Genomic DNA, 13,208 nt, shown 5'->3' with positions numbered 1-13,208 from the left:
AAATTATTGGCCACTCTTTTATCAATGAACTGAAATGCAGCTTCAGTTTCTGCTTCAGCTGCTGGTTTCACTCTTCCGTGTTAATTAATCCACTTGTGCTCATTTTCACTGACCCTTGAAATGGAACTTGTGTTTTCACTTCAAACGATAGACGTGCTGCTGCTGTACAGCATCGAACATTCAAAATACAAAAGACAAGGTGAACTTGATTCACCCTGAATAAACAAAACTACATTTGAACTAACACATCGATCAAATATCACACATGGAGTTAAATAAAACTGGCACGTCTGCACAATTCCAAAGGGTGAAACTAAAAGATATCACCTGCACCTGTGCGGAAATTTCACCACCGATTTACATAATGGGTATATAAACAACAATATCAGCGTTATAAAATCGATGTAAAGTCGTTCAAATGTACATTAAAAGTTGTATTAGGTATCCACTTCAACACTTAATTCATTATTACTAGAGGGCGGATTATACAGAGTGATTCTTTTAGGGCCTACATTAGAAACAATGCAATCCAAACCGACCATTTTGAGTTCAACAAAATTATTTTCAAAATAGCTGACTCTCCGGAACTACGAGAATTTGGCGCCAACTTTGAAATTTTAAATAGTAACCGCCTATTTTTATTGCATTTTTGAATTTGCCTCTTAAAACTGAGTAAAATTTACCCTAGTTGTTAGTACTTGTCTGTCATAGTTTTTTATTTATGTCATTTTTTTTATTCAAATTTTCATTTGCAGTGGTTCATTTAAAAATCACGGCTCGTAAACCCTTTACAATAAGTAAATAATCCTTTTTGCACTTGATACCCAAGGGTTCGAAGGGTCTTTTCAAATCTTCAAGATTGTCAACTGTCAACTTGCACGGCTACTATGATTTTTTAAAAATGGTGATTAAAAAATGGTTTTAAATCAATTTTTTGAAATAGAATAATCCTGTTTTTTCCATGGCAATCAAAAAAACATCAATTTTCATGCAGGCTTTTATTAAAATCTATATCTATCTCTTACAGTTTTTGAAATAATCGCAAAAAACTAAATTTTAGCTCATTACTTTCATTTTCAATCAAGTAAACTTTAGAAAAAGACGATAAAATTGTGCCTTTAATTAAAAGAAATGTTCGATTTGTTTACCATTTTCGTTCAAAAAATTCAAAATTCGATGCCAGACTGATTGAGTTACTTTACATAATTCACTAAGTTATAATATAGCATAATTAAATATTATTGTTTTACTACTTATTCAATAATAAACCAGCTAAACACTAAATAAAATATTGAAGTTTGACAATTGTTGACCACTTTACAAGATCTACTTTATTAACTAAAAAAATTACGAAGTAAAATTCGTTTTTTAATATTTTTTTCAAAAACTGGAGAAGATAGGTATAGGACGTATTGATAAAAATCACCATTAATATCGATGTTTTTTCGATTGCCTTTAAGAAAATAAAGAAAATAAAATTTTTCCAGTAGAAAAAACTTAGTTATAGAAGTTTTTTAATAACTATTTAAAAAAATCATACTAGCCATAAATTTTGACATTTGACAATTTTGAAAATTCTAGAAGGCTCTTTAAACCGTCGGTTATCCAATACAGAAAAAATTATTCACTTATTGCAAAGGGTACAAAAGCAGTGATATCTTAAATAAACCCACACAAATAAAACTTTTAACAAAAAAATGACATATGTTGAAAACTATGACAGATAAGTACCCACAACTTGAATAAATTTTACTCAGCTTGATAAAGTAATTTCAAAAATGCAATATAAGTGAGTGGGTACTATTTAAAATTTCAAAGTTGGCGCCAATTTTTTAGAGTTCCAGAAAGTCGGCCATTTTTAAAATAATTAAGATGAACTCAGAATAGTCGATTTGAATCGAATATAAAATTTTAAAGCTCTATTTGTATTAGAAATTGAAAAGTAGGCCCTAAAAGAATCACTCTGTAAATGCATTCTGCATATTTCATACATATTCGCATATTTTCAGAGTCGGCTGCATATTTCAGGAAATAGTTGCATATTTTGCATATTTCGACATATTCCTAAAAAAATTTAAGATGGTTTGAAGTGTTCTGCTGAACATTACCAAATGTATTATTTTTAACCGTTTGGTAATACCGCTAGGTCTAATCTCTCCAAAGAAAACTGTAAACAACTTTTTACCTGCGAGGCATTTAGGCACAGCACCTTGATAGGTATGTAAAACGGTTTATTTACAGCTTGAAGGAAGGGTTTAGGGCATCTAATTATTAGTAATTCGTAAATAAATTAATTTAATTGTTTCGTTTTGTTTCTTGGAATTTTCAAAAATAACGAACTTAAATCATGTGCATAAGTACGTAAATGTTAATTAGACTTTTAGTGATTGAAGCAAAATAATCTAATGGCAACACTGAATTATTGGCCTCCCTAATTTGTTGTACAGGGTGTATCAGAACTCACTCCCCACCGGAGAGGTGCTAGTGGTAACAGCAATAGAGATGGCAAAAATGCAAAAAAATGTAGGTCTTTTATTCTTAGTTTGCGAGACAGAGAAGTCTCAAAATGACCAATCCCATACAGTAGATGCGTTACTAAGGAATAAAAAATAATTCAAGTGCCCACTTTTATTGTCCGTTCAACTCTAGTCCATTCTACCCATTTTTGTTTTCCTAGCAACGTGTTTTGTTCCCCTAATTCTTCAGAGCAAGGCCTTTTGTAATTGGGTATTTTCAAACGTTCTTATCTCCCAAACGCAAAGAGTTAGAATTTTTTTGTAAAGGAACTTTAGCTTCAGAATTGCCTAAACTATACGCACATTTCCGGTGGGGAGTGAGTTCTAATACAGGCTGTATAGAGCCGTTTTACGTGACTGTCCCGTAGGCGAGCTTCAGTCAGAACCGAATGACTAATACATATAGCAGCAACCAATAACATTGCTAGATTTGCTATAACAATACTCAACTTGTAAGACTTCAAATTTGTTACCAATCTGACGACAAGAATCACAGTCTTTAAAAGTCGCCCGGTATTACTAATTTGATAAATTCTTAAAGCAGGAAATCATCCATTTGATAAAACTAATACTGTTTTATTAATGTATTTTTATAATTTAAAAAAAACATTTTAAAAACTTTACTTATATTTTAATAAGATGTATTGAGAACAGTGAATTAATAAAGCAAGAGAAGAAGCGCAGTGTTGCGAAAAGTTCTTAAAATTTTTCTATATTCATTGTCTATAACATTGTAAAATATTTTTTTTAAATTAAGTATTTTATTGTAAATACCTTTTGCATATTTTAAAGAAAACTTTGCATATTTTGGCAAAATTTGGTGCATTTACAAGGTGCTCTAGCCCAGCTCCGTTATTATTAAAGTTGAGCTCAGTTATTATTAAAGTTGGAGTTTTGATATTTTTTAGATGTTATTTATGCTCTAGGAAACATTTCAAAAAATTATTTTTGATTTTACAGAGTGTCCCAAAAATGGTATGACGTCATAAAAATAATTTTTTTATTAGCATGCTATTATTTTTTTGTGCTCATTATGAAACCTTTTGAGTTTTTACATGTCCCTAAAGTTTTTTTCAAATCGAATTAGGAATTACTGTTAAGAAATAAAAACCAAAAAAATAGGTTTTACACCTTTAATTAAAAGACAATATTACTACATAAGTGTTAAACAAGGTCTAACAGACATATTAATGGATTTGAATTCTTACAAGGTGATAACAATTTATTTCCAATTTTTTTAATTTTTAAAGCCTTTTAGTTTGCTTCTTTTACATCGCAACTTTATTTTTTATTTTTATACCATTTGACGTATAATAAAAATTGGAAATTAAATACTTGACAAAACAAGTTTTTATCAAATAACTTCGAATGTGTTACGATTTACGTTATGGTATTGTTATAAAATTTGATCGTTTTTTAATTCTGCATCGAGTGATATAAAAATAAATACGGGTTGCCGTTTAAAATAAGCAAAAAATCTAAAGATCAAAAAGTTTTGAAATAAATTCTAAACACTCTATAGTAAATCAAATCAATCAAACTCACTTAATAAATTTGTTAGACCTTGTTTAACAATTACGTAGTGAAGATGTCTTCAAACAAGCACTGTTTCTATTTTTTATTAATTTTTAAAACTAAATGTGAAAAACCAATTTTTTAATAGTTTTTATTATTGTAACAGTAATCCCTGAACCCATTTGAAAATACTTTAGAAGCATATAAGAAGCTAAAAATAATGAGCACAAAAATAATAGCTTGCCATTAAAAAAATTGTGATTATGACGTCATACTTTTTTAAAAACGCTCTGTATAGTTAAAAATATTTTCCTAAAATATATCCTGGAGTACAAATACCATCTACAAAATATCAAAACCCCAACTTGAATAATAACTGAGCTATAGAAGACTGGATTTGAGGTGGACCAACCTGGTATATGCGCATATTTTAAGCAAATTGACGTGTATATTTTCCGCCCTCTAATTATTATATTGTATGACGCAGAGTTTCAATTTAGCTTTGGGTGTTTGATTTATAATACAGATTTGGAAATTCCCGATATTGCGTTTTTGCTTAAAGTAAACTGCGTAATTCGACCAAAACTAATAAAGGTTAGTCCAAGAAATCACCTCGCAACCTTTCTAGATCAAATAAATGAAATTCCAAGCATCGCATTCCTTCTGGCACAACATGGTCCATTGCAGGTTCAATATAATCGACGTTGTCTTGACATGTGGCTTTATAAGTATGTAACGTGTTAGTTAATTAATTTAATCGCGGATTTCTGAAATCTTTGTAATATTCCCAATATTCTCTATTCCTAGCGAACGTACAATAGAATCCAAATTTATGAAAGTTGAAGCTGGATATTGGATTCCGTTGCTACAAGTATATAAATTCTGTTTTCCGAATTTAGTGTCGAGTAATTTACAAACCCATTTTCCCGTTTAATTAAACTGTGATGAGCAAAACGCAAAAATTCCAACTTTGCCGAATGGAACGCTTCTTTTTACCTCAGAATAAAGTATGCAAATCGCCAAGAATCAACGTAAACAAAATCAATTTAATTTGGCTTTAATTTAATCAGCTTACGGTTAAAAAGTTTCCTAAAATATTCAAAACTTGGGCTTAAGACTAAATAATTTCAAGAAAAAAGTTACACTTGACTTATGAAATGCTACTTTGCTGAGCGACTGCACCTCGTTTTGATTTACAGTAATATCCGGAGAACGGAAGAATCGCATTTTCGAACGAATTACGAGAAATATTGAGCATTAAATGGATATTAGGAAAAACTCAGATTTATCGAAAATGATATTTCCCAAATTGATAGATAATCTAGTATAAAAAAAGTTTGCAATTTTAACGTAAAGATATAATATTAGAAACTGCTCCAACATTTTTTGTAAATCGATTCAGAAGGATACGAACAGTGTATTATTATGATATTGATATGAAATTTTGTAAGCAAGCTATTATAAATAGCTCCCGCATTCCATTTTTTAATCATCATGCGAGCATACAAAGTTAATCCTTGATGTTGAAACTTTGAAGTAACAAATGCGACACATTTGCTGTTTTTGCTCACATAAACAACCAAAATATTGCTAGAAACCAATGAAACAGTTCTAAAAACATTATATTATGGAAATCTTAGCCTCCAAAAGTAACCCCAAAAATACAGATTATATTGTATAAAAATATATATTCTATAAAAATTGGATAAGTAGTTTTAAAGATATAAATATAACCTGTATTTTTAAGTCATTTTTGGGGGCACATAATTCCATAATAAAACGTTCTTAAAAAAAATAAAAAATATGGATCACTTTATTTTTAATGGTTAATCTATGGTTAAAATATGTACATTACCTCGCGGGACACCTGTATATTTCCAGGTTGACTTTTTCCGTTTTACTTTAGTTAAAAATATAAAACAAAAAGTAACAACAACAAAAATTTAAACTTGATATTGTAGTTGCTCTTATTATTTTATAGAATTGTTTTTATCTATTTTTGTTTTTTGTTTCATCCAGTTCAAGTAAACTTTTGAAGTAGCGAACATACAGTGAAAATTTTACAAAAAAAACACAAATATTGTTAAAAACATTGCAGTTTATAAACCGTTCAAAATATAAAAATTGCAGTTTTTAACAATTCAAAAAATTTCCTCAAAATGTATTTAAATTTTGAATCAAAGCAAGAAACCATTTTTTTTTTGTTTTATTATTTTTTTTCCGGTAGATTTTCTTAGCTCAAAGTGTGTCGCTGGGATTTAATTTAACACAGAATTCTTTTCTTATACAGAAACTCTCAATTCGTGCATTATTTTTTACTCCAAAAAATTCAAATGCGCTGTTGCAATTCTACTATGAAATGAAATGAGATATAATAGTTATTTTTGTAATTTGCCGTCATTTTGATGCTTTAATAGACATCTTAAAGCACTCAATGTCAACAAGTGCGATGTCGTAATAGTCATTATTTGACGGAACATTTTACGAAAATTTTTAGGTTGGGAAGAAGCAAATTCAGGACCGTGTTTTTGCGAATTTCACAAATTTGAGGAAGCGTTTATGCAAGATTACTTCCATTGACATCCAAACTCTTGTTTTTTGACAAAACTTTGATAAAACAAAAATTTTAAATCAATTTTTCATTTTCAAAATTGAGATATCACCAACTGTCGTCATAAAAATCGCTAAATCGACTAAAATAACAATTTTTGTTTAAAACGATTAAAAGAGGGTAAATTACAAAAAATAGTATAAAATAACTCGCTTCATAAGGGCACTCATTCTTTCAAAAAGATCGTGGCTAACGCCACTCGTTTTTGTCTGTCATCCACAAAGTGAAATAAATAAACCGATTTACACGAAAACAAGTTAAATACAACATTTTATTCTTCGAATTAGATCCAACAAGGCTTAAAATTGCTTTAAATTTCTTAAAAATAATCTGACGTTTCATATTGAGAAATGTCAAACAGATGTCAAAACTTCTTTATGCAGGAGAAACACCGTAAACTTTGACAGTGTTGAATAATATTTTTTTTTGGAATTTTTCATACAGTACATAAAACTTGTTACGGTGATTCCATTAAGATTTTTAAAAGAAAGTCTTACTAACTTGAAATTAACTAAAAAATCCACAGAAATTTTGACCAAGTCAGAATGCAAAGTTTCGCCCCTCATAACCAATAACTGACAGAATCTATGGCTAGATTAGATGAATTGACCAGGCTTGACTTGACTGTTATAGTTGAAATAAGTTTTAGTCTTTGTTCTTTTTTTTGGGGGGGGGGGGAGAGTGAGTAAGCTATTTCTTCTCATTTTGCAACATCAAAACTGAAATAGTTATTTAAGGTCCAAGTGGCGGTAAGTAATTTTTTATCCAAGGTGGTAATTTGTGAATCGTAGCGGAGCTGATGTTCGCAAAGTCTCCCGTTAGGACGGTGGTGCTTGGAAGATGAACCGCAAATAGTCATTTTTTAATTTGTCAATCTGAAATAGTCTCACTTAAATTTTGAAGAAGTTTTTAGGTATGGATAGACTTAGAAATGTTACCTTATCCGCACTACTGTTTTTACGTATTGAATTTAACAAGAAATTGAGGATGGAAGTCGTAAAATTATCATTTTTACCAAGTCTTTTATATAGTGCAGAACAAAGAATTCTGTTATCAAAAAGGACTTTGATAACACCAGAAATGTTAGAAAATCTTAGATAAAGATTTGAAAATTGATTGTACCATTGTATGGCAGTTGGTAGTGAACATTTTGAGCAATACATTCGTTAGATTGAGTTATTTTTTTATAACTACTACTTTTATTTCCTCTCACAGCAATCTAGGCAATGTTGTCTAAAAGAAATCGTTTAAAATTGAAAAAAAAACAAAATGATTTTCCCTCAGATTTTCCATTAGACACTTCTTGCCTTTTATTTTTTTTTAGACAGGGGATATCTCTGTGACATTAATTTGATATTTGAAAAAGTAGAAATATTAGCACGAATAACATTTTTAAGTCAATTTGTACCAAAAAAACGTTCAAAATTTGAACGATGGGGTTCTAAATTGACAATTAACCAAATATCATTGATCATAAAACAATTTCGTGATTCTTGACAATAAATCGGTCAAACGTTTATGGTTGCATAGACAATCAAAACAGCTTCAAAATGATGGTTCACTCGACTCTTCTTGCTATTTAAATTTTTTGAATAGGTAGCTCAGGGCGCCTGAAGGATGCAAAAATAACTTTGAAACTACGATAAAATTTAGCCCCCTCTACTAACTAAAATTAACCTGTTTTAGCATTTTTTCCAAACTTGGGCGAGTTTGGAAATTTCAGCGAGTGCAAATTTTAGTTGGGTCACCCTGTATTGCAAGTAATAAGTAAGAAAGTCAAGATCAATTATTATCTGTTCACAATTGTTTTAAACAAGTAGCAAGCCTAGATATATTTTTGTTAGGTTGGCTTCAGGTTCTGTCTTTATGACGTTTTCCTTTCAAAGATTCGCTTTGTTGTCAGTTCTACTTTCTATCAATTTAAATACCGAATATAATTTTTGTTGATAAGCAAGTGTATATCAAAAGATGCCTTAAAGAATACCAGAAAGACAAACGGAACCTTTTCACCTAAGGATAATGAGTCGAGTAACAAGAAATAACGTGTTCAATGATTTATTTAAAAAATGAAGTAGACTGACAACATTGCTTGATTGTCATTAATTATAACCTAAATTAGATTTCTTATGACAACTAACAGTACTGCCAAATAAAATGCCAGATTTTCATAGACGGTCCGAATTTAAAACAATCGTGAACGGTGTATACCACGTCGGCTTTGGTGAAGATTCAATATACTGACTGCTACTGACCTGACCAAACTTGACTGTTTTACGTAGAGTAGAACATACGTTTTTCACAGGGGGAGAATTCAAAAAAAAGAAAAAAATACCCCCAAAAGTTAGTTTTTTACATTTTGTAACTCGAAAACTGAAAGAATCTAAGACTTATATCGCAAGCGGGTAAGCAAGACAATTTCTATTACCAAGTCAGGTTTGGGAAAGATTGTATGATCGGAGCTGACCCGACTGTTTTAGGTAGAATGTTAGACTGTTTTAACCATATGTGTTTAGTAAAGTTTATTTTCTGCGAAAAGAAAATCAAAGTTTAGTTTAATTACATGAATGTAGAGATGCACATTTTTACTTTTTAGTGCTCATTGGGTAACATCGTAGAGGAGATATTAAAAATAGCTGCCATATTTCTCTGTTCTTTAATATGATACAAAGTGCTTGATACACAAACAGGGCCCCAAAGATAGACTGTACATAAAATATGTAAAATATTGATGCGAAAAGTGCACATTGAAAAGAAAATTCCACTAACATCACTTAGTGGTAAGCAATGAAAGAGTTGGGAATACTTGACCGGCAAAAGCCCCAGTCCAACGCTCTGCGCTCTCATTATTCTTACCATGAATAGATTTCTTTGCAGCGAGGGTCAAAGCGAACCAACTTTGTTGGAGTATTTACTTTTAAATCCTGATTTCCCTTTATTACAATTAAAGTTCTAGTCAAAGGGTTTAAGGCTTGTTAAAATTTCACAAAGCAATTAAACATGTTTTAGATACAAACAGGCAGTAAAAGAAACCCAAAATTTCCAATACTTTTAGTCATGTCCCATGCAGCCGAGTGCAAGTGCATGCTGTGTCCATTATTGTTTCGCTCGACTAAAAATAATCGAGTTGTGTTCTCCAGCAGCGCAGATGTTTGTAATTGTATTAAAGTATTACATCTACAAGATTGGAATTTTCAATATTTAGAATTTTTGGGGATAGTTATTCGGAATAATTTCTTAAGTGCGAGTCTATGACGAAATTGGTTACTTTTACTTTCGGTGGAAGGGTGGTGTGAGTGAGTGAGGGCTGTCTGATTTGTGTCTCGTGGCAAACAAGCGGAATTAAAAAACGATTAAAAGCATAATTAACCTGTTGGACTAGGCGTGAGAGTAATGAGAACATAGTGGACGTTTTTCGGGGTGAAATTATACTTCTTGAGCCAATTTAAGCGCTGTCCCCTAGATCGATGTAGTCCAGAGACCGCATTGTTGATCGCTCTGGTGTATTCCCGGACCCCGAAATTCGTGTACGGCAAAATGAGTCCGACGTTAAGCGAATCCTTATGATCCTGGAAATTCTGGTATGAGTGGACACTCATAAATAAAATCAGGACCAGCAATATGGCGCGCAACATTCTGGATCACTCGTTCCGCACAGATCGGTCCATTCATTCTAAGTTTTTCACGCTTAAAGTGCATCCGCGTTTTGTCATTACCACTCGAATAACAATAGTTTTAAGAGATGCAGATACACACGAGTTGCAACACGCACGGGGACGGACGCAGCCACCGCCCAGCTGACTGCTCTCACTAACAAGGACGATTATATTAAAGGATAATGATGAGGAAAAGGATGTGGTGATATTTTATTCAAGGGCGCAGGCGTTGTTGCCACGGCGACGGCCCGTCAGCATCCACATCTTCCCTTCAAAAATTATACGAATATGACAAAGATGTTGCTTGCACTCCATGTGTTCCCGATACCGCAGTGGCTGGCCAAAGTTGCCGGAACGTGTCATCGAAACTAAAATAACTAGAATTGAAAGAGACGAGAAGTTTCACTGCCAAACTCGGACTACAATTTGCGCAAAGTTTATTCATATTAACATGCAATGGCCGATGTCGGGACAAAAAGTTAGATCAGAAAGTGATTCCTAAACGTTTTCGAAGTTTTTGGTTCAATATTATTTCATACGTCATCGGGCGCCATCTCCAACTTTCACAAAGTTTCCTAACAAATTTTCTACAACTCTAGTTTGTACATTTGTATTCCGAATAGAGTCACTAAATCTATCACTTGCTTCGTTTATCATCATTCACACAAAGTTTTAAACAATTAGTCTTTGCCACTTTGAATCTTTTTACGAAATGTTGAGCGGAGAAATTATAAGTTTTTCTCAGTCGCTAATAAAGTCAATATTAAAATTAAAATCAAAAATGAATTGAAATGAAAGAAAGATAATAATGTTTGAAGTTCCAAAATTAATAAAGTTGAAAAATATGTAATGTAATGGACTGCGTTCGGCAGTCAAGCATGAAACGCTTCGCTTCTACTCCTAATAATAATAATACCGGGTGTTTCAGTTTGATATTCACACCCGTGCAACTTTTTTATTTTTATAAAAAGTAATAGAAACCATAAGTATATTTTTGTAAGAAATGTCAAAATGTATTGAACAGAATCATCAATTTAGCCTTATGATGACAGGTGACTGTCAATTTCTGTCTGTATAATTGTAGCACCATTTGATAAATAATTTACTTTAAATTTTAAGATTTGTCACAATAATAAGAAAATAATAGTAAATAATTCGAAAACAAAATTGATAATTTTGATTAAATATTAATAATAATAGATTAAATTAACATCATGTCTAATCTTTCTTAATTTAGATATTTAGATAAAGTAAAAAAATTCTTAAATTAATATAGTGTGCAAACGTTCATTATCGAGAGGTTAGAAAGCTATTACCGTTTGTTAATTATAGTTCTAAATTTAAATTAAAAATATAAAAAGTATCTTGCAATGCTTTAGTCATTAAAATGAAAACTACAAACAAATATCACTTATTATCGATAAAAAACTACACTGTACACTAATTGTACAGTACTTGTCTGCTACGTGTTCATATTTTAATTCTTGATTTTTTTGAGAATCACGATATACCAATACTACTCAATAAAATTCCTTATTATTTAGTGGTAACAATTTAAATGTTTTTTTTGTTTCATGTTAATTGATATTTATTCTATATTCTTAAATGTTAACAATAAAAAATAAATTTTAGATATATGGTCCAAACTACAAGGAATTGCATATGGCGATAAGCTTTTTTCCTTTGTTATTCTTACCCTAATGATTAAAATTTATTTATAAGTGTCTAAACCACTATTAGTAAAGCTTTAAAAAAACAATTTGCTAAATATTATAGATTTGCAAACACTGTTTAAAACAACGAGGCTCACGCAAATCTTCGTGAATTAGAACATATTAAAATGGTGGATGCGCCGGGTTCAATAGAAATATTTGCGTCTTTGCGTGTTTGTTGATCCACATTTTACGTTTTAAAGTAGGACAAACTTGTTGAGAGTAATTTTCTAATGGCCGCTTGATCAACAAAGCCTTAAATCCGGCCAAGAATAGCATACAAATTCAGGCATTAACAAAATACCTTTGATATTTTTTTTTCAAAAATGGCTGTTTTAAGCTCACGATTTTTTTATACTTCTAATTCTAATTCTTTTTCTAATTATTATTAAAAATATAATGCTTATTCTTATCATAATGTCTTACAAATAAAACAATTTTATGGGCGGAAATTTTGTCCTTAAGAGTACTAACTGTAAGAATTATTTTTTTGTTGGTAACATTTTGAGCCTTCTTTTTTATATCAGAATCCTAAATTATAAACACTATTTTTGAACACATTTTCAATAGCATTTATGCGAAACCGCTTCAAGTTCTCGGCTGTCTAGGTAACGACGGTCCTCAGACTTTAAGCTTGTGTTTTCGCTCTCGTATTAATAATAACTACAATGTGTTTTTAAATGATTCTCATCTAGTTAACTTTGAAATTGGTTTACATGTAAAAAAATTTGTGCCGCTCTGCCCAATTGAATTCTCTGTCATTAAATGTCAAAAATGTCAGTTGTAAATTTCACACATTGTCAATTAATTTCTTTTAAAAATTTCGTTAAAATGCAACTAAATTGTTACACTGTGCAAGAAAACTTTTATATTGTCGAAGCTTATTTCCGAATTGGAGACTTAATAAATGGAGAATGGTAATATTCGGTGTCTAAATGTCTGTTTTTAATTCTATAAAGCGGCATTTTTGATTTTACATGAGAAATTCACAAACGACTAGATGAGAATCACTTAAAAACACATTGTACAATTCTTACTATTATTAATCTATTATAGTCAAATATTGTCTTGGAAGCGGTAACCAATGGTGGTCATAAATCATAATTTCCTCATAACTCATAACTCTCAAAATCTCCTCCAACACAGTTTTTTTAATTATTCAACTCATACCTTTTCATACGTTATTTCAGACTTTGCCGGA

General features: G+C 30.9%; 1 protein-coding gene across 3 annotated transcripts in view; it reads right to left on the bottom strand.

Moving 5' to 3' along the window:
* The window catches only part of Nmdar2 (NMDA receptor 2), a 186,540-nt gene that overhangs the window by 151,733 nt on the left and 21,599 nt on the right, over positions 1-13,208 (bottom strand). The window contains exon 1 of one of the 3 annotated variants that reach the window (XM_015978318.2): positions 10,010-10,448. The exons of the other annotated variants lie outside the window; for them this stretch is intronic. Coding sequence (XP_015833804.1) covers positions 10,010-10,274 — 265 coding nt within the window. The 5' untranslated portion in view covers positions 10,275-10,448. Of the gene's footprint in view, positions 1-10,009; positions 10,449-13,208 lie in introns of those variants that run through there. 3 annotated transcript variants of the gene reach the window in all.

The sequence above is a fragment of the Tribolium castaneum genome, chromosome 1 (genome assembly GCF_031307605.1).
Source record: "Tribolium castaneum strain GA2 chromosome 1, icTriCast1.1, whole genome shotgun sequence".
NCBI classification, from domain to species: domain Eukaryota; kingdom Metazoa; phylum Arthropoda; class Insecta; order Coleoptera; family Tenebrionidae; genus Tribolium; species Tribolium castaneum.
Note: the sequence above shows the minus strand (reverse complement) of the source record. Positions and strands in the feature narration are given on the sequence as shown.